Here is a 27,087-nt window from a genome sequence, read left to right as displayed (position 1 = left end):
TGGGTGGCGGTCGCCGGCTCCCGTGGGTGCACAGCGGACAAGTCCTTAGGTTCCCACCCAACACTCACACGCTTCTGCGGGTACCCGGGCCGCGCACAGCGGCGCCTCCTGGCGGCGCGGCGCTCAGGTGGCCACTCTCCAGGCCCGCAGCGTTGCCAGTGCGTGTGCGCGCAGGTGAGCGCCGCGCCCGCCCCGCCCCGCCCCGCCAACTCCGCCCCCGGCCTTGGCCACCTGCCTGGGAAACTTGTAGTGATTGTTGCCCTCGGGTCGCTCCGGGGCGGGGACGCGGAATCGAGCCATGGGAGATACGTCGAGCACTCGTGAACCCCGGACCCGGCCGAGAGAGCGGGACCCAGGCCGGCAGCCCCGCCCGGACGGAGACCGCCACCCCGAGCGACAGCGGGACCGAGCCGGGGACCGGCACAGAGAGAAAAGCGGAGGCCAGCGGAGGGACGGGGACCGGGACAGGGGGCGGGACCGAGATCCCCGCCAGGACAGACACAGGGTCAGGGACCATCGTCCTGATGAACAAAGAGTTTGGGAAAAGTCCCGCCAAAGCCGGACGCGGGACGGACCCCTGCGGCCCACCTGGGACGCAGCCCCGCCCCCCTGGCCAGCGCCTTGGGAAACCCTGGAGTCTCCGCCCCACAGGAAGGAGGGCGTCGGGCGCCGCGGACCAGAAAGGTGAGGTGGGGCTGCGGGGTGGGGCCTGCGACCTCGGCGCGGGGGCCCTAGGCCAGCCTGCGCTGCTCTAGCACCCTTGGGCCACTTGTAGGAAGACAGTTTAAAGGGAGACAGACAGCCATTCCCTTGCGCTCTTTGAGGTGACTTGGGAGGGAAGGAAAACCTTATGGTGCCCCCACTTCTTCACCCGAACCCAATTTAAAAAGTAGAAACCACACCTGTTAGCAGTGGCAGAGCCAGGGAGCAGGTTAGGAGATAGAGAGGATTTCAGGGAAGGGGAGGGGAGGAGATTAGGTAGCTGGGGTTAACCCGAAGCTCCTCGCTGATTCCCCACCACGTGGTCACGGGACTGCTTGGGGTTTCAGACCCTCTTTCTGTGTTCCAGAATCAGCTTTCCTCAAAGTCCCCATTTCTTGGAGGCCTAATAAAGTCATCCCAATGTCAGGTTAATAGTTTAATGTGTAACCCCTTCCAGCGATATATGTATTTCAAACACAGACAGCTGGAAGAAGCACACTTTTAACCAAATAACTAAATCTACCAAAAACTCCACATCAAAGTTCTTCCTGGGCAGCCTCATTCAGATCCCATGATCATTTCAGGACCACCACCCCACCACTCCACCCCCTTCCTTTCTGTCTGAGCAAACCTGCCATCCTGCCTGGAAGAACACTTGTGAGTTGAAAGCAACGCGGTGTTCTGGGAGACTGAGCTCGGAGAGGGTGGGGATGGAACGCAGCTCAGGAGGTGGACCTAGGCCCCAAGCAACATCCCGTCCACCACCACAAATAGTACTGAATGCCCAAGTTGTGTGCCAGTCTAATAAGGAGACAGGACCTGGAGCGATGACGTCCTCCGGGTTTTTGACACCTGCCCTCTTCTCTAAGGTGTCAGGCTCCTCTCTGCTGTGGATTTAAGCCCAGTCTCTCTCCCTGTTGTGTCCACACAGTGGGAAAGCTGCTATCCTGAGTTTATATTGCATTATCTAAAACCAACTAGCCTAACTATGACAAAAGGTACGCCCAGATAGAGTCCCAGAGACTAGCCATTGTTTGCCTGATTAAAGCCACATTGCATTGCAACTGTGTGACCTGGGAAAATACAGAGCTACATTTCAGCTTGCCTTATAAAATCAATGTCTTGGTCCCTAGCCTGCGCATCGGAGTCTAGTGAAGGCAAACTAGTTTTAAAGTAGCCTGGTCCATGCTGAGCTGAGAAACTCACGATGGCAGGTCCCAGCTGCCTGGCTAGATGACACCTCCAGGCTGACAAACCAGCATCGAAGCCGGTGCTCAGAATGACAGGGATAAGTAATAGGGGTAGTTAGTGGAGTTGAGCCAAGTGTTTGGATGCCCTCTGGGGTCACTAAACCAGAGAATTCCCAGCAGTATGAAATACTACAGTAAATTTTGTTTCTGTTGTGCACATTGTTTGATTTCTGGCCCCAGCATGAGGTGTCCAGAGTTCTAATGCTGAACAAGCTATTGAAATTAAGGCCCTCTAATGGCCATGTATGTTTCCAGTTACAATGAACCCACTTTGGGGAGATACCTGCCCTCAAACCCCAGGCCCGGACGAGAGGAAGTGGAATACTACCAGTCAGAGGCTGAAGGACTCCTGGAATGCCACAAATGCAGATACTTGTGCACTGGGAGAGGTGAGCCATTTTGGAGGCGGTTTGGCCATTTGTTGTCGCTGGTGGTTCTGGAAAGGGTCTGAACTGCTGAAGCAAAAGATCAAGCAGGCTTGGGTTCTTAGCAGTTTCATTTTCATGCCTGCATGAGGTTCTTATGTTCTAAAAAATAAAAAAGGTAGAAATGTCTGAAAGGTGCAGCTAGATTTCCCGCGCTTCTCAAAGGTTCCCCAGGGTTTGGTGAGGCAAGCAGCCATGTTTGCAGGTTTTGTTTTTTTTGTTTTGTTTTTTTACTTTCATTTTTTAAGTATATTTTATTGATTATATTGTTACAGTAGTCCCAATGTCTTTTCGCTTTGCTCCCCTCTGCCTGGTACCCTTCTTTCCTCCAGCAATCCCACCCCACTTAGTTCATGTCCATGGGTCGTGCATATAAGTTCCTTGGCTTTATCCTTTCCTATATTATCTTAACTTCCCCCTGTCTATTTTGTACCTACCAATTATGCTTCTTAATCCCTGCCCCGTATCCCCATTTCTCCCCCTCTCCCCTCCCAGCTGATAACCCTCCAAGTGATCCCCATACCCATGACTCTGTTCCTATTCTGGTTTGCTTAGTTGGATTTTTTTCTGTTTTTTAGATTCAGTTGTTGATAGTTGTGAGTTTGTTGTCATTTTAGTGTTCATAGTTTTGATCTTCTTTTTCTTAAATAAGTCCCTTTGACATTTCATATAATAATAGCTTGGTGATGATGAACTCCTTTAGCTTTACCTTGTCTGGGAAGCACTTTATCTGCCCTTCCATTCTAAATGATAGCTTTGCTGGATAGAGCAATCTTGGTTGTAGGTCCTTGCTTTTCATCACTTTGAATACTTCTTGCCAGTCCCTTCTTGCCTGCAGTTTCTTTTGAGAAATCAGCTGATAGTCTTATAGGCACCCCTTTGTAAGTAACTCTCTGCTATGTTTGCAGTTTTTAAGTTGCAGGTGAATTCCAGGGTTCCACAGGTAGAGCCAGCTATGGCTGCCAGCTGCCGGGAGCTGAATGAGGGCGGGAAGTCACCTGGAGGGAGCAGCTGGGTTGCAGTTCACAATAAGAGACCTATGCCCGAACATTCCATCATGGCCTTTAAACTTTGTTGCATCCACAGTAAGAAATGTATTTTACATTCAGACTGAGTTCACACACACACACACACACACAAATGTCATGAAACAGTACCTACCCTGTTACATACCAAGTGCGGATAATTTCTATTCTGCTTCATTAAAAACGAACAAAAACAAAAAACCACACTTGTTAACACCCAGAGTCTGAAAAACACTTAATACCCTGTGCCAGCTTCAAATGTGGTTTCCCAGAGTTCCCCTGCTAGCACCAGTCCTGGCCTTACCAGCTATGAAGAAAATCTGGTTTGTCAGGGTGATCCCTTCTGGCTCATGTGATTGGGTGAGAAATGTTCCTAGGCTGCATATGAGTAAGAGGGATTAATTTCTCAGCCTAAGGGGGAGAAATCATGGAGCTCATACCTGAAAAATGTATTTTAGGATTATTACAATGATATACATGATTATAGGATTATATGGAACTTTCATTGAAGAGCTCTAGGCAATCTGGTACAAGTAGTCTCGCTTTAGTTTACATACGTTGGCACAACCTTGTTGCTTTTAACTTCTCTCAACAACTCTTGAGGCTCAGAGAGACACAGTAAGTTACCCAAAGTTATACAGCTGTTCAGTGAAAGAGCTGGAATTGAAATTTAGAGCCTGACTCTAAGGCCTGAAATGGTTTACTTCCTTCTTTCCTTTTTTTTTCTTTATTTTTATTGTTGACACTATAACAGATATCCCCATTTTCCCCCCTTTGCCGGCCACCCAGCCAGTCCCCCCTTCCCTTTGACCATTACCACACTCTTGTCTGTGTCTATGAATTATATTTGCAGTTATGTGTATATGTTCTTCAGCCAATCCTTTCTTCTTTTCTTAATGATATAAATATTAGGAACAAGCCAGGCTGGTTAATAGGTTTCTCTACAGAGGCATATTTTCTTCTGTGGTTGATTTACCAAGAGGAGAGGGCAGAGCTTAAGGCTCTTGGCAAAAACACACCTTGATTTACCTTTGATTGCTTCTGGTTGTTTGGCTTTGGGCCTCGCGGTTGGATTTCTGAGTCAGGATAGTGAAAGGATGGCTCAGCAGCCAGAAGCTAACAATTGAGGGCTTATAAAGATCTCTGTACGGGCAGAGACCCACATAAGTACACAATACATGTCGTGTTGAGAGAAACAGCCACTAAACACCAACAACTGTTCTCAAGCAGGAAGTGCGTGCCTGGATAAAGGTAACCTGTCTCAGCCCGTATCTTTTATGATTGCTTTTCCTTATCCGTGAAATCATGTCCTCCTCCAGCAAACTGGCGGAAGCGGGAGGCAGCTATGGCTCTCTCCAGCTTCCCGGGGAGACTCTGAAGTTTGGGCCACGAGTCACCCGGAAGTAGGACATTCAGTGGAACACTGAGAAAGAACACTGAGCGAGAGGCCCTCAGTCCACTTCTATGGGCAGAGACTAAAATCTTCAGGTGCTGAGGATAAAGATGAGATACAAAGCAAGTACAGGTATCACTTGTGGATATCAGATCACCAGGAATCTTGTCTGTGTGTCGGTTGGGCTCATTCATTATTTGGAGGGACAGGTGAGGAGTTACATGTCCTCTGGGAAAAAAAGTACATTTCCTGTTCCCCTCCTGGCTCCCCCAATATGCATTTGGAGAGGCTTCTCCTTTCTCTTTTGTTCGTTCCCTCTCCCTTTAAACCCTTAGTGGTCATGGAGATCACTGGAGAGCTAGGCCAGTGGAACAAGGAAACTGGAAAAAGTAAACAAACAAACAAATCATGATGATGGTCACATTCAGTTCATAGCCTTACCTGCAAAGCATCTTTAGAAGTTTAATTTTTCCCCCAGAAACTTGTAATTCCTAGAGTCAGTGGTGTTTGTTTCTCAGAGCCTAGAGATTTAGGTTTTGAGGTGGTTTCCCACAGCCAATGGCATTGACTTGTGATCATGCTAGGAAGATTCAAGAGGAACAGTTGTGGGTTTTTTCCCCCAATTAATATTCTCAATCCCCCCTCTTAGCTACATAATTATTTAATACCCTAATCCATTACTTATGCAGACTGAGTTTACACCAAGATTTCAAACCACATTTGACTTTAACAGTGTTAACTCATTAACAGATCTGAAAGATTCAGCCCAGGTCAGAGGAAGGAATGACCATAAGTGAACTACTGCTTCTTGGGGGAGAGAGAGGCTTCCCAGAGAGCCACTCTTTCAAGGGGCAAGGAAGTCCTGGAGAGTCTCTGAGCCTTTATTTTTAAAGAACAGAGACCCCTGGACATCCATCCCAGCCCTGTGATTCTTTCCTAGTTCTCTTAAGCCTAAAACAGGAATAAAAGGCTTGTGGGAGTTCTAGTCCTCCCCACACTCCATTAAGAAATATTTAGTATATTTTTCTCCCATTAGCAAAACATTGAGAAAAACTTAAATGTCCTTTACTGGAATGATTTGAAATCATTGTGGTATTCTTTACATCCCTTAACAGTATTAAGTAGATTTATTTTTGCTGAGATAGAAAAAATGTTCACACTATATATTCTTGAGTGAAAAAATAGGTTATATAAATAGATAGAATAGAACACAGGTCTTACCTAAACAAGCAAATAAACTCTGACAAAAATTATGCATGTTTGGCAGAAAAGTCCAGGGAAAAAAACAAAAAAAATTTATCAGTTGGAATTTTATCTACATTTTTTGTAAGTATGTGTTACTTTTTTAATTAAAGAAAACAATATTGCTATTTGCATATTAGAGGAAAATTGTAGAGTATAAGGATAATATTTGAGCCCTGGCCAGTGCCACTTGGTTGGAGCATTGTCCCTTAAACCTAAAGGTCACTGGTTCGATTCCCAATCAGAGCGTGAGTTCACGCTCTAAATTGTGAGTTTAGCTCCCAGTAGGGGTGCATATGAGAGGCAACCAACTGATGTTTCTCTCCCTCTTCCCCTCCCTCCCCGCTCTCTAAAGATCAATAAGCATGTCTTTGGACAAGGATAAAAAATAATAATAATAAAAGGGTAATATTTGAGAGTTTATCATTTCAATTAGAGAATGTGTGGTTGTAACACAGCTTCGTATATAGACCAAATGGATGCGGGCACACGGTCTGGTTCTCTAACAGCCAGGGACAGGCTGACAGCCTGACCTCAGAGTCCACCGACCCACCAGCACCCTTCCAGCACACAGTCCCCAGCTCAGAAGCACCCAGCTCTACATTTCACTGAGGAAAAGAAGCCACATGCTGAAGAGTACATAACTGTATGATTCCATTTCCCTGAAATGCTGGAAAAGGCAAAACCAATTCCTAATGGTAGAAAGCACATCAACAGTTACCTGCAGAGGAAGGTGAGGGATGGATTGCCAAGGTCAACTTTCTAGAAAACTTTCTGGCAGATGAAATGGCCAGTATCTTGATGATTACATGCCAAAACTCAAACCGTATGCTTAACATGGACCATTTTGTTGAATATCAGTTATATCTCAATAAAGTTGATTTTAAGGAAAGCAATCAGCTTTGGTGGAAGAGCTGGAGCTCTTTGCTTGTCCACGATAAAGAAGCCAGGGGCCCTGAAAGAATCCAGCTCTGGGAAAATATCATGGCACAGATGTGCTCTTTGGGAAAGCAAAATCACACTTTAAAACATACTTATTGAGTTAAAGTCTAAGAACAATAAAACCAATTACGTTTCTTTAATTTCATAAGCCTATGGGTTTGATTAACTTAATTGCTCCTATTTCTAATACATGTGAACCATGGTTAACATTTTGATGCATATCTTCCATACTGTTTTCTAACGTCATTATACTTTTTTAAGTTCTGTATTATGATTTCCTTCAAACTTCCTCCTCTTTCAAACTGAAGATAGCCACAAAACAAACCTAAAGAGGAGATAACTATATTTTAGTCCTTCTCACAGGGAAGGGCTGGGGCAAAGAAAGCTCTTGCCTTCCGTAGAGGACCCTTTCTTTCTGCTTGCTGGCCTGCTTTCTCCTCTCATGGTCCTGCACCCTACCTGGGCAGGCTGCTTTGCTCTTTTTGAGAGGTACTCTTTTCAGTCCAACGTATCTGTGACATCATCTCTGGAGACCATGGGTCCCTGCTGCCGGCTAATGCAGCTTAGGCAGTTCAGGCCACCCAGGGGGCAGAGTAAAGAGGCGGCTGTGGTCTGAGCTGCCACAGGGAAGATGGCCTCAAGGTGGGCGTCTCCGAGGGCGAAAGTGCATCTCTCAAAATGGTAACGCGCCCTTCTTTTGCAGCTTGCTGCCAAATGATGGAGGCTCTCCTGAACTTGCTGATCCTGGTCTGCAGCTCTGTATCTTACAGTTCTACAGGGGGCTACACGGGCATCACCAGCCTGGGGGGCATTTACTATTACCAGTTCGGAGGGGCTTACAGTGGTTTCGATGGTGCTGACGGGGAGAAAGCGCAGCAGCTGGACGTCCAGTTCTACCAGCTAAAGCTGCCCACGGTCACGGCGGCGATGGCCTACAGCGGTGCCCTCATGGCCTTCTCCTGCCTCCTCATTGCCGCGGGCGTCCTGCGGGTCCCGTGGCATTGCCCTCCGTGGCTGCTGGCTGAAGGCTTGCTGGGCGTGCTCATCGCAGGGGCATACGTGCCAGCCCTGTACTTTTACTTCCACGCGCTCTCCGCTGCCTACGCCTCGCCTGTGTGTAAGGAGAGGGAGGCGCTGTACCAGAGCAAGGGCTACCGTGGCTTCGGCTGCACTTTCCACGGGGGAGATATAGGAGCCGGCATCTTTGCTGCCCTGGGCATTGGGGTCTTTGCCCTGGGGGCCGTGCTGGCCATCAGGGGCTACCGGAAGGTCAGGAAGCTCAAAGTGAAGCCTGCAGAAACGTTAATGTTTTAGGCTTTGTAAGGCGTTCTGCCAAACCTAAGTCATGTAAGTTGCTCTGAATCATGGTCGTTCTTGGAACATGTTGTGGAACTCGCCCAGCCTTGAAAAGGAACAGGGCAGCTTTGGTATCTTGGGTGCAGCTCCGCGTTGCACAGACTGTTATTCTCTTATGTAATAAGCCTGTTCTGGAATCCTCTGTTGGTGAGGGACTAACCAAAATTATTTTTAAAACAAAAACTGGAGCCCAAGACTCACAAGGTAAAGGCACGTGCTGCAGTAAAGTGTACTTCTTGATTAAATGAAGAGAGATAACCAAGTAAATTTAAAGAACCTTATCTTCAAAGTTCATGAAAAGCCACATAAACATGAGACATTTCAGCCTGAACTTTTCTAAACATATTTGTCTTAAGCAGATTAGCTCTGAATATTTTCCACTGAGCTCTGCAGTCCTTCACTTCCATAAGGCTTTGGATGGAGGGGGTAGGGATGCTGGGGAGACCACTCCTGTAACATTTAGGTTGGAGGTAGGCGTGGGCTGAGGAAACAGGAATCAGATTAATTCACTGGGTTGCAAAGAAGCTATTCTAACAAGCCCCTTACCATGGCCTTGAAAGCTCAATAAGTGTTTTGTACCTCTTATAAATGTACCATTGTACGAAGAATAACACCCGACATCTGGAATTCAGGATCCATCCAGAATAAAAGAATGTAAACTCTTTCCCAACAGAAGAATGCCACTTTTGGCCAGACAACTCCATGGGTTCTTATTACATAATAAATTATGACTTACCGTGCATTACAATATATTCTTGGTACAAGTATGTTGTTTGCTTTATGAGAATCTAATAAAAATCCAAAGAAAATTTTTATTTAGAGGTGATGGTTCTCTTTACATTTATAATATTATTCCCTTAAATACAGGCAACATCACATTTAAAAGGTAAGTTCCATTGGGTTTAGAAAAGGAAATATATATATATATATCTCCGTGTGTGTGTGTATGTATACACACACACGTATAGGATTAGAAAATTTCTTGAAGAATACATAAAGCAGTAACAATATTTGCTTCTGGAGAAAGGGAGATTTAAAGTTTTTCATTTAACACATGGCTGACTGTGTATTAGTTTTATTTTAGATAAAAATAATAATAATTTGACCTGTTCTCCTTGGTTTTTTCACATTTGCCATGCAAAGGCAGAAGTAGATGTATAATTAAGCAGAGTATTAAATGATCGACCACAAAAGCAGCATCATTGGGAAAGATGCCATTTACAACAAAAATACCAGGTCTCTTTCAGTCTCCCCTTCCCTCTGTAGAGCCTTCTGCTCTCTTTCCAGTGACATGTTCCATCCCGCCATAGAATAAACTCTCTGCTCAGCCTCTTTCTTTTCTCCCGATGTCTGTGACGCTTTCTGCACTAACAGCATGCTTGGAAGTACCTGAGCCTGACTGATAGCTGAGCCAGGTCAGGCTGGCTGATACTGTGATATTATTCAGTGGCCATATTCCTTCAACAGACCCAGTATCACTGGACCCGGCCACAGACCACTATTCCTTTCGATTGTCACAGTCAGTGGCTTGGTTGGTCGACAAGATCTAGATTTATTCTATTTCAGCCTAGCATATTTTTGCTGTGGGATTATGACTCCACTGTTTTAACAGAATCTGTCCCAGAAGGCAACGTTCAAGTTTCCACATCTTGTAGTAGGGCTGTATTCCTGTTTCTCCACAGGGGGTGAGATATCAACATGTATATAGAAGGAACACCAAGGCAGAGAAAGGTGTTGCGGGGGGGGGGGGGGGGGGGTCCGTCCCCAAGAATTAGAATGATGTCTGGGTCCATTCACTCACGAGTGGCCAGCAGCTTCAGTGCCTGAGCGGAGAGTGGGCAGTTCTGATCTGCTGTTCCTTTCAGATTTAAATGAGAGGAATGTAGCTTCTCAACTGTCAGAGCCCTGGACTGCTGTGTCCCATGAACCTCATAGGAATTCGTGTGGGCCCAGCAGGAGACAGGATCAGCAAGCCCACTAGCCGTTGCCTAAGTCCGTTAGCTAGAGATACTGATCTTTAGCCACCCAGTTCATAAACATGGTATGCCTAGCATTTTAGAGGGTTTTCCTGATTTCTGAGTAGCTGTGCTTTCCATAAATTGGTCCTAGTCTTAAATCTCTCACAAAGACCCTTCCATTTTATAAACATTACTGAGTAGCATCACCACCCACTTGTATAACATTTATGATTTTCCAAGAATTTTCATGCACTTGCTTTCATTTGGGCTTTGCCATAGCCCTGTGGGATAAAACAGGCAGGTGTTATCATCATTTGACAGAGGAAGTGTCTGAGGTTTATAGACTGACTTTGGCCAAGGTCACAGGCAGTAAAAGAGGAGACATGAATCTGGCCTTTGCAAAATGCAAAATAATATATGTGGTGTGCTTCCTTGTGAAAAAAGCAGGAAAGGGGGCATGAAAGGTGGGTTTGAGGGTGCTTTTATTTGCATAAGGGAACACTAAGTTATATTAGAAAATCATGAAAGCGGCTGGGGGCAGAGAACAGGGTGGAGAGGGACATGAGTGATTTTTCTCAGTTTATACCTTTTTACATCATTTTGATTTTTAAAAAGCTTTAAATTGTGAAATATAGATTCATATTTCAAAAAATAGTACAGAGATCCTGTGCACCCTAAACTCAATTTACATCTTGCATAACTATAGTATAATGTCACAACAGGAAGTTGACCATCTGTAAAGCGTAGACGGCACCAGTTTTACATGCCCTCATCTGTGTGTGTAGTTCCGTGCGGTTTTATCACATGTAGATTTATGTGACCACCATCCTAATCAAGTATAAAACTGTTCCATCATCAGGCATCCTTCATGCTCCCACTTTACAGTCACACCCATCCATCCGCCTTCCCCTTCCCCACTCCCACTCATCCCCACCCCCCAATATTCACAGTCTGTTCTCCATCTCTACCATTTTGTCATTTTAAAACTGTTGCATAAGTGGAATCATACAGCATATAACCTTTTGAGACTGACTTGTTCCCCACACTCATCATAATTACCTTGAGACCCATCCAAGTTTCCTGCATGAACAATTTGTTTCTCTTTATTGTGGAACTGAATATTTCTTAGTATAGACGTACTGGATGGCTTAACCATTTGCCCACTGAGGGTATTACAAATAAAACTACTGAGAACATTTGTGTACATATTTTTGTGTAAACCTAAGTTTTCATTTCTTTAGGAAAAGAGCTCAGAAATACAGGTGCAGGGTCACATGGTAAGTGTATGCTTAGTTTAAAAATAATGCCAAAATGCCAGAAAGCTCAGGCCAGGTAGCTCAGTTGGTTAGAACATCTTCCTAATACGCCAAGGCTGTGGGTTGGATCTCCGGTCAGGGCATGTACAAGCATCAACCAATGAATGCACAAATAAGTGGAACAACAAATCAATGTTAGTTTGTTTTCTTTCACTCCCCCTTCTCCTCTCTTCATCTAAAATCAATAAATAAAAATTTTAAAAACTACCAGAAAATTTTCCAGTGATATTTTAATTTTTGAAACCTATGAATATTGACAAACCAAGGATGTTAATGTTGAATCTGACCATGTCCTTCGAATCAGGCCACCAGTATTTCTCTAGTCTAACCTAGTTTTCCAGGGTGAGTGATATTAGTGCTAAATCCCAAATCTCTCTCCTCCTAGGTGTGGTACAGATAGTGGAGGTGATACTGAATGGGATGGTTCTCATGTGTATCGTGGCTTCCTACTTTGTCCTTGCTGGATTCAGTGCCAGCTTTACCACTGGCGGCGGCTTTGGGAACAACTATTACTCACCATTTGAGGGCACTGAGCTGGAGCAGGTTCGGCAGCTGGACCAGCAGTACACAGTCCTCCGGGCACCCCTGATATATGGCGGCGTGGCTGTTTCTCTCGGGCTGGGCGTCCTCACCATGGGTGTTTTACTCCAAGGAGCCCGGAGTCTGACCAAACTGCCAAGGAAGTGGCTTCTCTGGGAGGCCGCCTTCAGTCTCCTGGCAGCAGTGGGCTATTGCATAGGCATTGGCATTTACCTCCATGTCGCCTTGCGGATCAACGCCACAGACACTTGCAAAATGAGAGAGAGGCTCTATGCTCGCAAAGGCCTCACCTGGATGAACTGCCAGCTGGCCGGCACTGACGGAGCAGCAGCCACCTTTGCCTGTCTTCTGGTGATAATGTATGGCGTCAGCGTGGTGCTGGCCCTGCGGAGCTACCGGGAACAGAAGCACTACGAAGACGGCCGGGGACCGCACCGCAGTCACGGTGAGGCACCGGAGTATCTGTGGTCTGGGACGCTCTGAGATCTTCTGGAACCAAATGTTTCTCTCAGAAAGATGGGTCCTTTAAAATCACACATTTGACAATTGGTGGTTTCACATACTTGATTTTATAAATGCTCTCTTGGGTCCCAACGCAAAGCTAGATGGTAGTCTCATTTTTCTACCAATAAGCTTTTCAAGCTCAGAGCTTGAAAAAATACCTTCACCTTTGCTACAAAGGACATCAGAAGTTTGGGTAGGCCCTTGTGGTATGGCTCCCTTACCAAATGGTAAGGTCATGATGATGATGGTTTAGTAGCCAGAGACACTCTGAAAGCTGAAAACTCCACATCAGACCCACATTGCAGTAGAAGTATCTTACCTGTCTTAACTATTTAAGGTCACCAAAAGAAACATGCCATTTTCCCTGACTTGGCCCCAGGGGAATGATGTTAAAGGAGTTGTGTGACTGAATTCTGAAGGAGTAATTACATTCTGACCCTCTTCTAGAGGGAAAACTGTTCTGCCCATTGGGGTATCGTCACTGCCTGGACCCCAAGGAGCCTTCTTCCATTAGAGATGGGAGGCTGGACTTATATTTTTAGGGTGCTTATTCCTCCTCCTGATTCCTGCATCAGGGCTGAGAGAAAATGTTTTGTTTTGCCAGCCTCCCACATTAGTTTCCTTTTTGTTGCAAGTCATTCAGCTTTCCTGAAATATGTTTCTTAAGTATGAGGCTCCCCAATAGTGTGATAAGAAGTCAAAACTTCTTAAACGTGTTACTCAACTATTTCAAAGGTAAAGCAATTAATTTTACAGGACTATAAAGGCTTCTAGAAGGCTTCTTCATTGCTGCATTCCCCGACAGTGTTCTGTACAGACCTTCAAAGGTAGATTGTAATATCTCGACCCTGAATTGTCACATGTAACAATGAACGCTGAATCTCAAAAATAAAGTTCTTTCAATAATTTTAATCTAAAGTTTTATGGCTGTTTTTGTACTTTACATCTAGTCTCAGATTTTCAGTTCATGTCAGATGCAACTATAAATATACACATTATATAAAGTATAGGTTTTTATTCTAATTTTCCTCTTTTCAATAATTTTATTCCATTTTTATGTTCATATTATAAATAAGATTAAACTTAATAAGTTCAAACCAAATTTTTAGACAGTTCTAAGAACAGCAATTTTGACATAAATCTCATTCTCTAATCTATACAGTAAGAAATCAGTAAACATAATCCTGTTTCAACATTTGCCAAAATGACTTAGAAAATTAAGTCAACATCATTTTCCTCTAACGTGCTGGCCATTTTTACCCCTGCACGTTGCTGACTCTTCTCCTTCTCCCCCACCCCCGCCTCAATGCCTGTCCTCCCTGTAATAGTACCTCCCTCACTCCTCTCACATCCTTTCAATAGCTAAATATTATAGAACCTATTCCAAGTGAAGGACCAAAACAGAACCTCGGACAGAAAGGGGAAATTCTCTAGATTATACTTTTACAAAAAGTAAAGCTTGAAGGAAAATAATCAACTAGAAATCTACATTGCTAGGTTAAAACACAAACGTTTGTCCCACAGAAAGTCGCTTCCACTCTGTCACCCTTACCCCCCGTTTTCCCTGAGTTTGACAGCAGCAAGAACTCAACCCATTCCCTACAACTCCCCCCACCAAAAAAGAATAACCCCATCCCACACACTGTTGTTACCCAGCACTTATCCCCTGAAGCGTGTCCCATGGTGGCTCGTGCTTGATAAAATGAGGACTTTGGCCTCTGACAGCAACGCTGTGCCCAGGCCCAGCTAGAACACTGCTCCTCAGATCGAGCTCAAGTGATTGGAGCCCATCGGCCTTTGTAATCACAACACCTGACATCTGCAGTTTCCAACCATGTCTTATTTCCTACCACTTGCTGAGGAGGCAGGTCAAGATTTATCATTCACACCTTACAGATGAGGCAAAGATTCAAGGTTAAGTGGTTTACCCAATAGCCGACATTTTGCTGATTGCTCACTATGTGCCAATCCACTACCGAGCTAAGGAAGCATTTTGCATCATCTCATTTAAACTCACAACTTGAGAGATACTATTATTTCCATTTAACCTTGGAGAGGTTAACTTGCTTAAAATCAAACCGACGCAGCAGAGGCAACACTCAGGACCCAATGACTCACACTGGAACATGCTGTGTCTCATGTACTCTTGTGGCCTTCAGTGTACCAGGGAAGTGATGTCACACGAAGCAGAGGACACTCAGAAAACTTCCCTTCGGCCACCCTGGAATCGGGAGGTGTGCATCTCATGGAACTGAGGCGCTATGGTGTTGAGGGCCCAGTGCATTGAAGCTGCTCAATGAACAGTTGGCGAACCAACTTCTCAAAATGTTTGTTCTGCTAATGAGAAGGAAACCTGAAAAATGACTTCAACGTGGCCTTTATTGGAGTGAGAAGTAGCTAATCTTCTCTAAGTCCAGAGATTTGGGAGACAATTAATGGGGGGAGAAGAGAGGAATAATTTATAGAGGCTTACCTAGATTATAAGTATTTTATGGGCCAAAACCCACCAGTATGTCTGAAGTTCTAATACCAAAGCCATTACTACATTATATCAAACATGGTGGTCAGATTATCTCCTTAGCTCCTCTATCACCAACCCCAAGACTTAAGGGGAGCTGTAGATTGTTTACAATTGAGTTTCCTCTAGTCAGCTGATCACCTGCATGTAAACAAGGACCATGTTTCCTGTCTTTGCGTTTTTAAAAAGAAAACATATAAACCAAGTCAGAATATAATGTTTCTTAACATAAAAAAATCTTTATTGCTATTTCATCTTAAAAGGTGATCAAAAATACTTATTCTGTCCTTAACTCATAGCTTCATAGTGTCATGGAATGTGTTTTCATTTGTTATCTTCCCCTAAAGCAAGAAAAAGCAGAAAAAGTCTAATGGTGTTTTTGGTTAAGAAACTAATTCTACATACAAGTTAAGAGAAAATTACAGTTCCATGCTAAAATAAAGTATTTATAAAATAACAGGTATTCCATTTTAAAACAAAGCCATGAAAAAGATATTCCATTTTATTTTATTTATTATTATTGTTATTGTCATTTTTTACAAACAATAGATTTGCTGCAACATGCTCTGGCTCATATTATTGAATTAAAAAATTTAACACATTTTAAAAATATCAAAAATACACTATAATGAGTCTTAGGACTACAATACGACAATGATTGCACAAAACTGTAAGATATGAACTCACTGTTTGGATGACATCCATTGGCAACAGTGAGAGAAAACCCTATAGCATCTGGGAGAAGTGCATGAAATTTAGAATACAAGGAGCGTATGTGTGACTGAATGATCACCAAATGAGGGAAACAGAGCAGGGATTACTGTAGCTGCTTTTCTCAATCTAGGAAGTGCTTATCCAGCTATGGGGCAAAAGTCACGTAACTGGAGAGAAAGATTAACTTGCCTCTGTGGTTGGGGGGGGTCTGAAAGGCCCCACCCAGAGGGAAATAAAAAATGACACAAGACAGTTCTATAGTGATGCTGCAGACATCACTGAATGGCTTGGAGACTATTTAATAATTGATACATTTATTGATAACAACCAAGTGCTCCATTAAGGAGGTCTCTTCATTAATAATTATTGAGTAGATAAGAGGTGAGCCCGTGGCTTCCAAGTACCTGTTTTTGCTGAAGGTCTACATGGAAAGAAGAGCATCATTTGTTATTCAGTAGATCAGCCAAACCTAACTAACTGGCTCCATCTCCTGAAAAATAGCACTCGCTACAAGCAATTATAATAGCACCCAATGATTACCAATATGCTCGTGTTGGCTCTTCTATACACCAGGAAAATGAACTCATAAACTTATTGCACACATACACTCTACAGTAGTATAATAAAGCCTTCACTTGTATTTGGAGTGGTAATTCAATCACTCTGTGGTAGCACGGTAGTTTTATGATATACTAGCATTCGTTTCCAAATAGATTCCCAATTCACTTGGATTAAAAGAAGAATACCATGGCTGCCAAGACTCGTGTATTTTTCTTTCTTCCACAAGACTGTTGAACTGCTCCCATAAGCAAGAGTGATGTTTTTTCAGAAATCCTCTTCAACTTTTATATCAATTGGGAGGTACACACAGAGACCTGAGAATCAAGCAGAGGCCAGGATCTCTGGATGAGAGATCAATGGTACTCTGCCCACCTGGGGACACATCCTCTGGGTAAAGTCCTAGGAAGTAGGTTACATTCACCTGGAGACAGATTCCTGTCTTTCACAACCTGACAGTCTAATCAATTCACACAATGACTGTAAACGACCTCACACGTCAAAAGATTCTGTATATTTTTGGTAATGGGCTATGATGGCCTTTTCACCCTCTGTTTCAATACAGAGCAATTATAGAGGAAAATGAATTAAAAGAAATTATAAAAAAAGAATAACTAGTTTTGGTATAGCCTATATTAAAGGTTTCGAATACAACTTAATGTTTCCTGAAAATACATCTACCACACAGAACATCTGGAATTTTAGAGTTCTTCTGACTGAAAAGGAAATACATTTACTTCTGGGAGAGTCATTTCAGAACTGGGTTTTGTGGTGGTTCCAATAAGTAGGGTGGGTAACAAAGAGAAGATGAAAGTACACAGATGAAGGAAAAATTTTAAGAGACTGTAATATTAAAATGGTATAGTCCCAAAACAGCTTTTTTTTCTAGACAACATCACTATTTTATTTTATAACTGAAAGGTTCTACTCTCTGGGTAGGAAGATGTCTTACATCACGCATCACTATTATCTTGGGCATTTCCTTCATTTTCATTTTTCCTTCACTTTTTTTCCCATATAAAAATAACACTATTGTTCCCATCTTTCTAACAGCACCTAAAACTTTGTATGAACTACTATGTTCCCCATTTCGTATCATGACCTGAGTTCTAAAATTCTGTAGTAGCTGACCAGTAGTTTGACACAGGGAAGTCAAGTGTTCCTGACAATGTAGGAACCCCAATTCAGATTCTTGAGGGGTTGAACTTAGACAGTCATCAAAGTGTATGGAATCCCCCAAGAGTGTACCCACCAAAACACACACGTGGGTATGGAGCCTCTGAAAAGGTGAAAGTACATGTGGCCAATCATCTGTGAACAGGTCATCTGTTTTTCTACTATTGCTTTAACAAAAACTTAAAAAAAAAATTTAATGTATATATCAACCCTATTTTAACATTTTATCTCTCATGAAACAAATTAAAAAATGGTTCAACTCTATCTTTTTAATTGTGAAAGTATTCTAGAAATTCATAGCATATTCCCCATTGTGTAAAATCAAGCAGTGTCAAAATTTTGTAGGCATCAATAGGAATTCATTTCCCAAAGTAAATATTCTAATGGAAAAGGCAACAGAACAGAAATATGGAAGGAACTGCATTTTGCTAGGGTTACATGGAATGTGCAAAACAAGACAGTAAACCAGGTTTTCTGTAAGCTTTGGACCTTCTTAATCAAGTCTCTCTTATAGTAGTAATTGAGCCCAGTACTCTCAAACCATGTGACACGGATAAGCAGTTTTCAGGAGAGTACTCTGTTAAACATTAAAGACGTGGACTCTCAACTCACTTGCAACATTTAAGAAAACCATCCCTAGGCTCTAGAGTAAGAGAAGGAACCTGTCTGACCCCCTACGCTCCATCCATCCTTCTGTTCTCATTCAGCCTCAGTCTTTTCAGGGTCATCTGCTGTAACTCAAGGTTACTTGGATGTGAGCAGCATCCGCCTTGGCCCTACATACTAGGAGACTGACTGCCAACTCTGTCACACGTTATGAAGAAGCCAATCCCCAAACACCTGTGATCTGTGGGAAATTCCTAGCAGGTGTCACATCTGTCAAGGAGTTTTTCTCTCTTTGTGATTTGGGGGAAGTAGTCTTAGTCTTCACTCCTTTCCCATCTTCATCCCCCCGAAGGTTGTCAGGAACTTTCACAGTCTGACATCCAACAAGTCAATTTCCCAGAGCCCCCCCTAGTACCCTTACAGAAGGCTCCAACCCCCGATGACCAGTCTGCCTGTGGACAAAGGTGCTGGGCTGCCTCTAAGAAGATTGGCTCGAGTGCAGATTTGGAAATATAAAGTTCACAGTCAATGAAAAGTGCTCTCATTACATTACATACATAAATTATCTGTTTGATTGGTTCTACATTTCCAATAAACGTCATTTTGATAGGCTGTATTCTCGTAGAGAAGAAGGAAAAGCCATGTGACTGGTCACATCACATCCCATCAGTTAGGCTGAGACATAAGGTGATTTCTCTGTCACAGAGATCCATCAGCAGCAATCATTAAAGGGAATTATCTTCAGTTATTTTCCTCCACAGAAAAGTCCCTTTCCTGCCCAGGCAGGCAAATTCTCAAAGTTATCCTAGGAGAGAAAGGGTTAATGGCAGGTGGTAGGACATAGAGAGCAACGCTGCTTTCTTCCCAGTAACTCTGGGAATTCCAATGCAGGTAAAATGTAAAACTTAACACTGATGGTGCTTACTAGCTTACCCGGAGCGAGACCCTGATAGCTCTCACCATTTTTGGCTCCAAGTTCTAACCCTCTCATCTATGGTTTAGAAATGCAGAAGCAAAATGCCTCTGGGAGGGTCCCCTACCCCAACACTGGGACTCCCGGGGAAGGACTACAGTGCTGTGTCAAACTCCTCCGGGAGCTCGGTCCGATCCTCTTCATTAGGCTCAGGCTCGGGCCTGCTTTCCTGGTGTTGCTTCATTTGCTCCTTCACCTCTTCTTCTAGGTCACGAGGTACAACAAACTGATCCTCTGGCTCCAGCTGAGTGGGGGCAGCAAAATAGCCAGTTTTCTTCTTGGGTGCTTCTGTGGCCACTTCGATGAGGTTCAGGCTATCTTCTAGGGGTACAATAGAGCCATTGGAGAGTTTCTTTCCGTAGAGACAGGAAGTGGAAGGAGACTTCTGTAACTCCATCTTGTCCCTGCTCATGGGCAGAAGTATACCACTATTCACACTGTTCTGCCTTCGGATCCCAAAAACCAATCCTCTCCCATGTTCCTCAGGACACGGAGCAGGAGGCTTCTCTGTGAGAGGGGGTGAGTTCTCAAGACCCCTTCCCCTACAGCAGTGGATGTCTACTTCTACTTCCACCTTGCTGCCATTTGTTATGACCCCTTCAACGGGCTGGTCGTCATCACTGTCCAGGCCATTGTCAGACTGGTTACTTGAGAAAGTCGCACAAGAAGGCTGGCGCTGAAAAACCCCAGAGGTGGGTGCTGGATGGAGGCTGCAGCGCCTCTCTGGCCTTGGAAGCAAGCCAGCATCCAGGCCAACAGCGTTATGTTCATCAGAAGCAGTGGATCCCACCTCACTGCTCACCTCTGAAGTGGACATCTCACTGCTGAACTCAGAGGCGATACCACTACTGGAGGAAGGAGTGGCTGGCTTGGGAGGGTCCTTGATGGTGGTGGTTGAAGCAAATCCCACAGGACCTGGGAGGCTGAGCCCATTCATTTCACAAGTGCAGCCTTCCTCACCAATGTTCAAATAAACCACCATCGCCCCCACATTGTCCTGACAACCATAGCTCTGGGCTAATGTGCACAGCTTCTTGGCAGCTGCTAGTGGGTCTTGTATATGACGTACTGCACTGACAGCTTCTGTATATGACAAGTGTTCCCACAATGCTTTGTTTCCCAGAATCAGCAACTCATCTTGAATGGTAAGTATAGTGGAAGATATGTGGGGCTTGGGGAGGATCCAAGGGTAGAGGTATGTACAGCCCAGCATCCGGGTACAGCAGGTTACCCCATTCACTTTGTTATCCTAGGGACAGCAGAATGCAAATTTTGAAAAACAAGCAACAATGACATACAATTTATATCTTTCTAGGTCACAATGCTTAAAACTCTACAATAAAACAGAATTGACATGTTATATGGTTTTTCCTAGGATCTGTATAATTTTTAATCAACTTAGAAAAATAAATGTATAAAATTCTAAAAGGACAAAATATCATATGGTAATTATGCTAAATAGTTCCGAGGACTGATGTTAAAACCAATTAAAATTAAGTGGTTAAAAGGCACCTCAATCTCAAAAGATATTTGCTGTAACATGAAGTACAGGCCTCAGCATGTCCTTAAATAGAGAAATATCTGCTAGAAAAACCATGAGCATCACTAATATTCTCAGAGAGGCCAAAACTGAGATTGGTCACTAAAAATGATTTCTCATTCAAAGGCACAGTTGGGACTGAAAAAGATTCAGGAAGATAATAAATAGGTAAGAGAATCTTTGTAGCTAAAGCATTAAATAATCTCTAAAGTTATTTAACCTAGAAAAGGAAAGTGAAATCTGTAGTCGTTAGGACTATAGCAAAAGTACATAATAGATCAAGTCATAACCAATGTAATTCTAAACTTCGCGGAAAAGGAATAACCCTAGTTATAGGTTGGGAATATTCATCTTCCAGATAATTTAGACTTATTTCTTTTCAAGATAAAACCAAGCAAAACCTCTGAAGCCATCGATATATTTATTTCAAATTTGCAGACATTCTCTGGGTGAAAATCCTGGATCTCTCATTTATCTGAATTTGTCATAAACACTAAATTTTATTCTCCTCAACTGAAAAATGGAAATAAAGGCACTTTTTTCATGGGGGTTATAATAAGCAAACAATAAATGTTTGTGGTTAAATTAACATTTATAAAAAGATTTCCTACTTGTCTAGAGCCCTCCCCCAAAATCTGAAACAACATTATCTAAATTCCATAAGATCAGATTAATCTAACAAAAAGTTATCTTTTCTCTTTCACTTGTGTTGACTGAAAGACCCTCCTAAGGCTAATGCCTCACAGTTCCAGAATCTTCACAGTATCAACTATATCATGATGATACATTTTTTTGGTTTTGTGCTTCCTTGGATAAAATCGAACACGGATAGTTCTTTTCAGAATTCTGACAGAACAGACAGCCCAGAAATGGACCCACACAAACACAGTCCACTGGTCTCTGACAAAGGAGCAAAGGCACTTCAGTGGAGAAAGGAGTCTATTCAACAAATGCTGCTGCAACAACGGGACATTCACATGCAAGAAAAAGAATCTAGACACAGCTTACACCTGTCACAAAAATTAATTCAAAACAGATCACTTACTAAATGTAAGCACAAAAATTCTAGAGGATAACACAGGAAAAATAAAAAAAAAATCTAGGTGACCTTGGGTTTGGCAATGAATTTTTAGGTATAACATCAAAAACACAACCATGAAAGAAAAATAAGTGGGACTTCATTAAAACTATAACCTTCTCTGCAAAAGCCACAGACTGAGGAAAAATATTTGCAAAACGTATCTGATAAAAACTTGTATCCAAAATTCACAAAGAACTCTTAAAGCTCAACCAATAAACAAACCAATTAAAAATGGACAAAAGATCTGAGCAGAATTCTGCTTTGTAGTAAACAATGTTCACGTGTAATTGCTAGTCTCTTTGAAACCAAAAATGTTATGCTAATTTCTAAGACAGAAGAAAAGCTGTAAAATAGTAAGATATACTAATGCTTCATTATAAAAAAGAAATACCACCAGAGCATACCAGCCAATTACAATATAACAGGAAAAGTATTTTGAAACTTTGCATTTCAGAATAGGACATCAAACTACAGAACTTTTTCTCTTCTGTTTGGAAATTAACCAAGGAGGACATTTACATTCATTTTACATGCTAGCTATAACATCTAAAGCAGCGATTTGCAACTGGTGTGCTGCAAGAATTTTTAAAACCTGTAATGCCTGATTATTTATTTAGTCAGGGGCATGGACCTCTTTTCCTTTAGACTGTTAAAAAAAAAAAAAAAAAAAGAAAAGACAACAGCCAATACAACAATAGCTGTCCAGTGTGAATGAATCAAAATTATACTTTTTGTGTGTGTGTGTCACATTTGCAAAAAATATATTTTTGGTGTGCTGCAGAATTTTAGTAATTAGTTTATGTGTGCCATGAGATGAAAAAGATTGAAAATCACTGATCTAAAGGATCAAATTTGGATTTTTCCTTCTAATTAATTTGTTTTTTCTTTTCGCTAGTCATTAGCTGCTAATTAGATTTTCTTCTAATACTATTATCTGGTTTGGGTACAATTTAAAAGGCTTGATAGGAGGAAAGTGACCTTCACTGCCTCTGTGCAAAATGAGATTCACTAGGCTGGGGGACTAGAAGTGACTGGTGGAGGGTGAGATTCACCTCTGTAATGATGGCTTTTTGGTCCTTCACCCTTTGGGCCTCCTCTGCATCCTGTTCCAGGCTGAAGACTTTAGAGAGGGGCACTGGTTTCCCACCTCGGCATAGAACTGCTTGGCACGTGCCAACGTTGGCCACCGTCAAGCTAAAACTACTTGTTGGATCAGCAGTATCAGGGCGGATGTAACAAAGAAGAGCAGAGGAGCCCAGCTTCTGACCAGCCATCCCTAATTTCCTGTTTGGAAAGAAAAGAAAATGAAGACATGGTAGCTAGTTTTAGAAGAAAGTGACAGTCCTTCAGGGCCGAGATGTCCTTGTTTCCCTGTCACCTCACTGTGAGCCGGCCTCACCTTTACCCACCTGAAGGCAGTCTCTTGCTACATGTAATGATGTTGAAGAGAGTTCTGCCTTCCACTCTTAGCTCACCAAGTAAAGGAATTTCACACAAAGGGTGAGGCTGGAAGAGATAGTGAAGGTACATCTTTCTCTGTTCCTTCTCCTTGTGCTGATCATAGACCACAATGGCCCACTTCAGTGGTTTTGACTTTAAGGCATCAGACTCACCTAGCGGGTTAAAACACAGATTGCTGGGCCCACCCCCATAATTTCTGATTCCGTAGACAAGGGACTGACCCAATACTTGGTATTTCTATCAAGTTTCCAATGATGCTGAGGCTGCTGAGGCTACTGTCCTAGAATACCACACTGAGAACCACTCATTTAGGTTGTAAATTCCCTGAAGGAAGGACCATAAGTGTCCTTGTATTTCTCCCATACACATGGCACCCATCCCCCAGCACTTAGCACACAACGCTAATAAGCACAGAGCAGATGCCATCAAAAAGATCTGGTTTCAAGTTCCAGCTTTGTCATCTACTGGCTACAGATCCTCAGCAAGTATTTCTCTGAGAAATTTTTAAATAAAAAACCCATCTCTTTGGTTTGTTTTGAAAATTAAAGATATGGTATGAGAAACGCTCGGTCCAGTGTCTGGCCCTTGGGCGGTACTTCATAAACTGAGTTCTCTTTCCCAAATCCTTTATTTTGCCAAGTTTCTGGCTCAATTCTATTACTGAAAAAGACTCCTTTCCCAGCCTCTTTGCTTCATGTCATAATGAGAGATAAAACCAGTCTGGGCTCCTGGCTGTCCCATGTCAATACTGACTATACTAGATAACCTCCTCTCAGTTACGCATATCCTGTATGCAGCCCACCTGATGGGGAAGATGCTCCATTAGCTAAGAGATTCTCAATAGTTTGGTTATATAGGGCTTTTACCCTTGAGTGGCTTAAAAGATCAGCTGGTAAATTTCAGTATTCTAAACACATAAATCTGATCAGTGCTTAACCTTTTGTAGATCACTGGCCCTTTGGAGAATCTTATAAAAGCTTAGCATCTCCCTTCCCCAAATGTACATATGCATTTATAGACATACAACCTTTTGCACATGATTTCTGGGCTTTCCAGATCCTCAGCAGCCTTTGGGTTCAATAGAGAAAACAGATGGTTCATTCCACAGGCTCTTTAAAGAACCAAAATCCCCATATTCCACACTGATATAGAGAGAACGGTCAGGGCAGGAGCAAGATTTCATCTTGATGCTGTCCCTATAATTTAGACCCTGACCTCCTGGCTCAGTGAAATTTATTTTCCAAAAGCAGAATTGAATTAGGGATTATTCAACCCACCTGCTTACCTGTGAGATACCAAGAAGGTGTTAGCCATGAAAACTGTGTCATTCGTTGAATGCTGTATCTCTTCCAAAAGCACATCTGCCATGGTACACTGGAGTAGGCGAGGCAGCTCCTCATTTCGGTCCCCATCAAACATGCCATACACAGCACCCACCCCCTCTGCAAAGTTATCCACAGCTAGCGCAGATATACACAGCCTGTCACAGACATATAAGAAAGACAAACATCAAAGAAAGTTACTGGTAAAAGGACTATCTCTAGGGAGCCTTCTTTTAAAGAGTGAGTACTATTTGAAGGTAGAGAAGAAGGCATGAAAAAGTGTTAAAAAATTAAGCAGCATTTGAAAGAGTCAACGTTATAAGAAATGGGAACATTCACACTTCCGGCCAAGATGGAGGCTTAGACGGACGCGCTAGGTCTCCCTCTACAACTAGAGAGGAATACAACTACTTCAAAACAAAGGATAACTAGAAATTCCAGAAAATAAAACTACACGGAAGCCCAACATATGAAGTTATAAACCAGCGGCGCTCTTTGGGCAGGTAGGACGAGCGAAAGGGGGCGGAGCTGTTTGCGGTCGCACCTGGGACAGCGGCGGGGAGAACAACCCCAGCTGCAGTCGAACCCCCGGCAGCTCGCGACCCCAACGCTGGGGAAAGCAGCCACCACATCGCCTTGAACAGTGAGGCCCAGGGGGGCGGGAGGACGGATCCCGGTCTCCTAGCGGAATAACTGTGTGAATCCATCTTGGACCCCCGCCCCCAAAGAAAGCGCCACAGGGCTGCGAAATAGGTTGCGGACAGGCACCGGTCGCTGGCTTGTGACGACAAAGCACCACGGCACAACAAGAAAGGCTGCCAAAGGGCGCCGGTCGCTGGGTCATTACGAGTACACAGGCACTGCCCCCTACAGCCGGCCCAAGAAAACAAAACGCATCTGTCAAAATGAGGCAGACAACTATAGAAATCCCGGTGGCACAGCTCACCAGGCAACAGATGGAGAACCTGACAGATGAACAGATAAGAAACCTGTCAGATGATCAGTTCTGGGCCATTGTTATCAGGTGGCTTACAGAATTCACAAAAGATCTGGAAAAAGATGAGAAAGAAGCGAAAAACACTCATAACGAAAGGAACAAAACCACATACGAGACAGAAGGTGAGGAAATAAAATCCAGAGTTCATTTCAACAAACCGGAATATGGAGAAGGAACAAGCAGTCAACCAATGCAGCGAGAGGAAATGGGAAGCAACGATGAGAGGATCAGAAACCTCTGGGACAGCTATAAAAGGCCCAACATAAGAATCATTGGTTTGCCAGAGAGCGAGGAAGATGAACTAGAACTTGAAAAACTGAGTGAAAATATAATAAAGGAGAACTTCCCAGACTTGGGGAAGGAAATAGACTTACAGGTCCAGGAAGCACAGAGAGTTCCAAAAAAACTGGACCCAGGGAGAACCACTCCAAGGCACATTATAATCAAAATGTCAAAAATTAAAGATAAAGAGAGAATCTTAAAAGCAGCAAGAGAGAAGAAAAGAATTATGTACAAAGGGGTCCCAATTAGACTATCAGCTGACTTCTCAAGGGAGACCCTGCAGGCAAGAAGGGACTGGCAAGAAATATTCAAAGTAATGAAAATCCAAAACCTACAACCACGAATACTCTATCCAGCGAAATTGTCATTCAGAATAGAAGGACAGAGAAAGTGTTTCCAGGACAAAATAAAACTGAAAGAGTTCATTAGATCCAAACCACTGTTATATGAGATGTTAAAGGGACTGGTTTAGAAAAAGGAGGATCAAGACAATGAAATCTAAAATGAAAACTGCATCACAAGAAACAACAGAAGCTAGGGAATTGAAACAAAGGCAAACTAAACAGGCAACGAGACTGGAAAAAGAACTATAGGTACGGGGAACATATTGGGGGGAGGTCAACAGGGAGGGGGAATGGGGAGAGGGAGGGAGATGATATAGGCATTAAGGATCATGGTAGGAGGGAATGGAATAGACAGAGAGAGGTTGCGAAGAACTGTATGCACAACTAATGGACATGATCTAAAAGGGGGGGACAACTGGAGGGAGGGGGGCCACCGGGTGGAGGGGAGCAGAGGGAAGGGAAATTGGCACAAATGTAATATTATAATCAATAAAACACATTAAAAAAAAAAAAAAAAAAAGAAATGGGAACATTCAGCCACATTCATAGGCAGGACACATTAGCTTTGCAATGCTGCCAAAGGCTGGGAAGATTAAATGTTTTCTCTTAGCAGTAATTAAGGACTAGCATTGTCAATGCCCTTCAGCCAGAGACTGCCCCCCCCCCCCGCCCCCCAGAAGCACACCTGTGGTTGAACAAGTTGGGTTTAGTCCCTGCAGCGCAGGAGAATGCACATCATGGAACTCTGGGGTATATAGGTAAGTGGGTGTTGCAAAAGCTAGTGCAGGATTTGGGCTTTGGCTGCATCACTTTGGAGGTCTAATGAAGGGGTGACACTAGATAGGGTGCTGTCAGAAAGCTG

General features: G+C 43.3%; 2 protein-coding genes across 3 annotated transcripts in view; one reads left to right on the top strand and one right to left on the bottom strand.

Annotated features, from left to right (window-relative positions):
* The first annotated feature begins 241 nt into the window (after positions 1 to 241).
* On the top strand, positions 242 to 13,565 carry MARVELD3 (MARVEL domain containing 3). Of its 2 annotated transcripts, none has more exons than XM_090261151.1 (3): positions 242 to 684; positions 2,208 to 2,341; positions 11,995 to 13,565. In XM_090261151.1, exons 1-3 carry the CDS (start codon positions 299 to 301, stop codon positions 12,630 to 12,632), a joined length of 1,158 nt encoding a protein of 385 aa, XP_090117277.1. In that variant the 5' UTR covers positions 242 to 298; the 3' UTR covers positions 12,633 to 13,565. The 2 variants fall into 2 exon arrangements, with proteins under 2 accessions (XP_090117277.1, XP_090117278.1); XM_090261152.1 differs by lacking the exon at positions 11,995 to 13,565 and adding an exon at positions 7,683 to 9,150.
* A 1,825-nt stretch (positions 13,566 to 15,390) lies between these two features.
* PHLPP2 (PH domain and leucine rich repeat protein phosphatase 2) overlaps positions 15,391 to 27,087 on the bottom strand; it is a 63,934-nt gene continuing 52,237 nt past the window's right edge. Inside the window, exons 17-19 of the mRNA XM_090261150.1 lie at positions 24,566 to 24,760; positions 22,872 to 23,103; positions 15,391 to 20,447 (exon numbers count right to left, since the gene is read on the bottom strand). Of these exons, the coding sequence (XP_090117276.1) occupies positions 19,293 to 20,447; positions 22,872 to 23,103; positions 24,566 to 24,760 (1,582 nt within the window). The 3' untranslated portion in view covers positions 15,391 to 19,292. The remainder of the gene's footprint in view (positions 20,448 to 22,871; positions 23,104 to 24,565; positions 24,761 to 27,087) is intronic.

The sequence above is a fragment of the Furipterus horrens genome, unplaced genomic scaffold (assembly GCF_987537825.1).
Source record: "Furipterus horrens unplaced genomic scaffold, mFurHor1.1.pri manual_scaffold_13, whole genome shotgun sequence".
Classification (NCBI taxonomy): Eukaryota; Metazoa; Chordata; class Mammalia; order Chiroptera; family Furipteridae; genus Furipterus; species Furipterus horrens.
The sequence above is the reverse complement of the archived record's forward strand: the minus strand, read 5'-3'. Positions and strand labels throughout refer to the sequence as shown.

Coding starts and splice junctions, on each gene's coding strand:
- MARVELD3 (XM_090261151.1), top strand. CDS start 299: ATGGGAGATACGTCGAGCACTCGTGAACCCCGGACCCGGCCGAGAGAG. Junction 685..2,207: donor GGGCGCCGCGGACCAGAAAG/GTGAGGTGGGGC, acceptor GTATGTTTCCAG/TTACAATGAACCCACTTTGG. Junction 2,342..11,994: donor ATACTTGTGCACTGGGAGAG/GTGAGCCATTTT, acceptor CTCTCCTCCTAG/GTGTGGTACAGATAGTGGAG.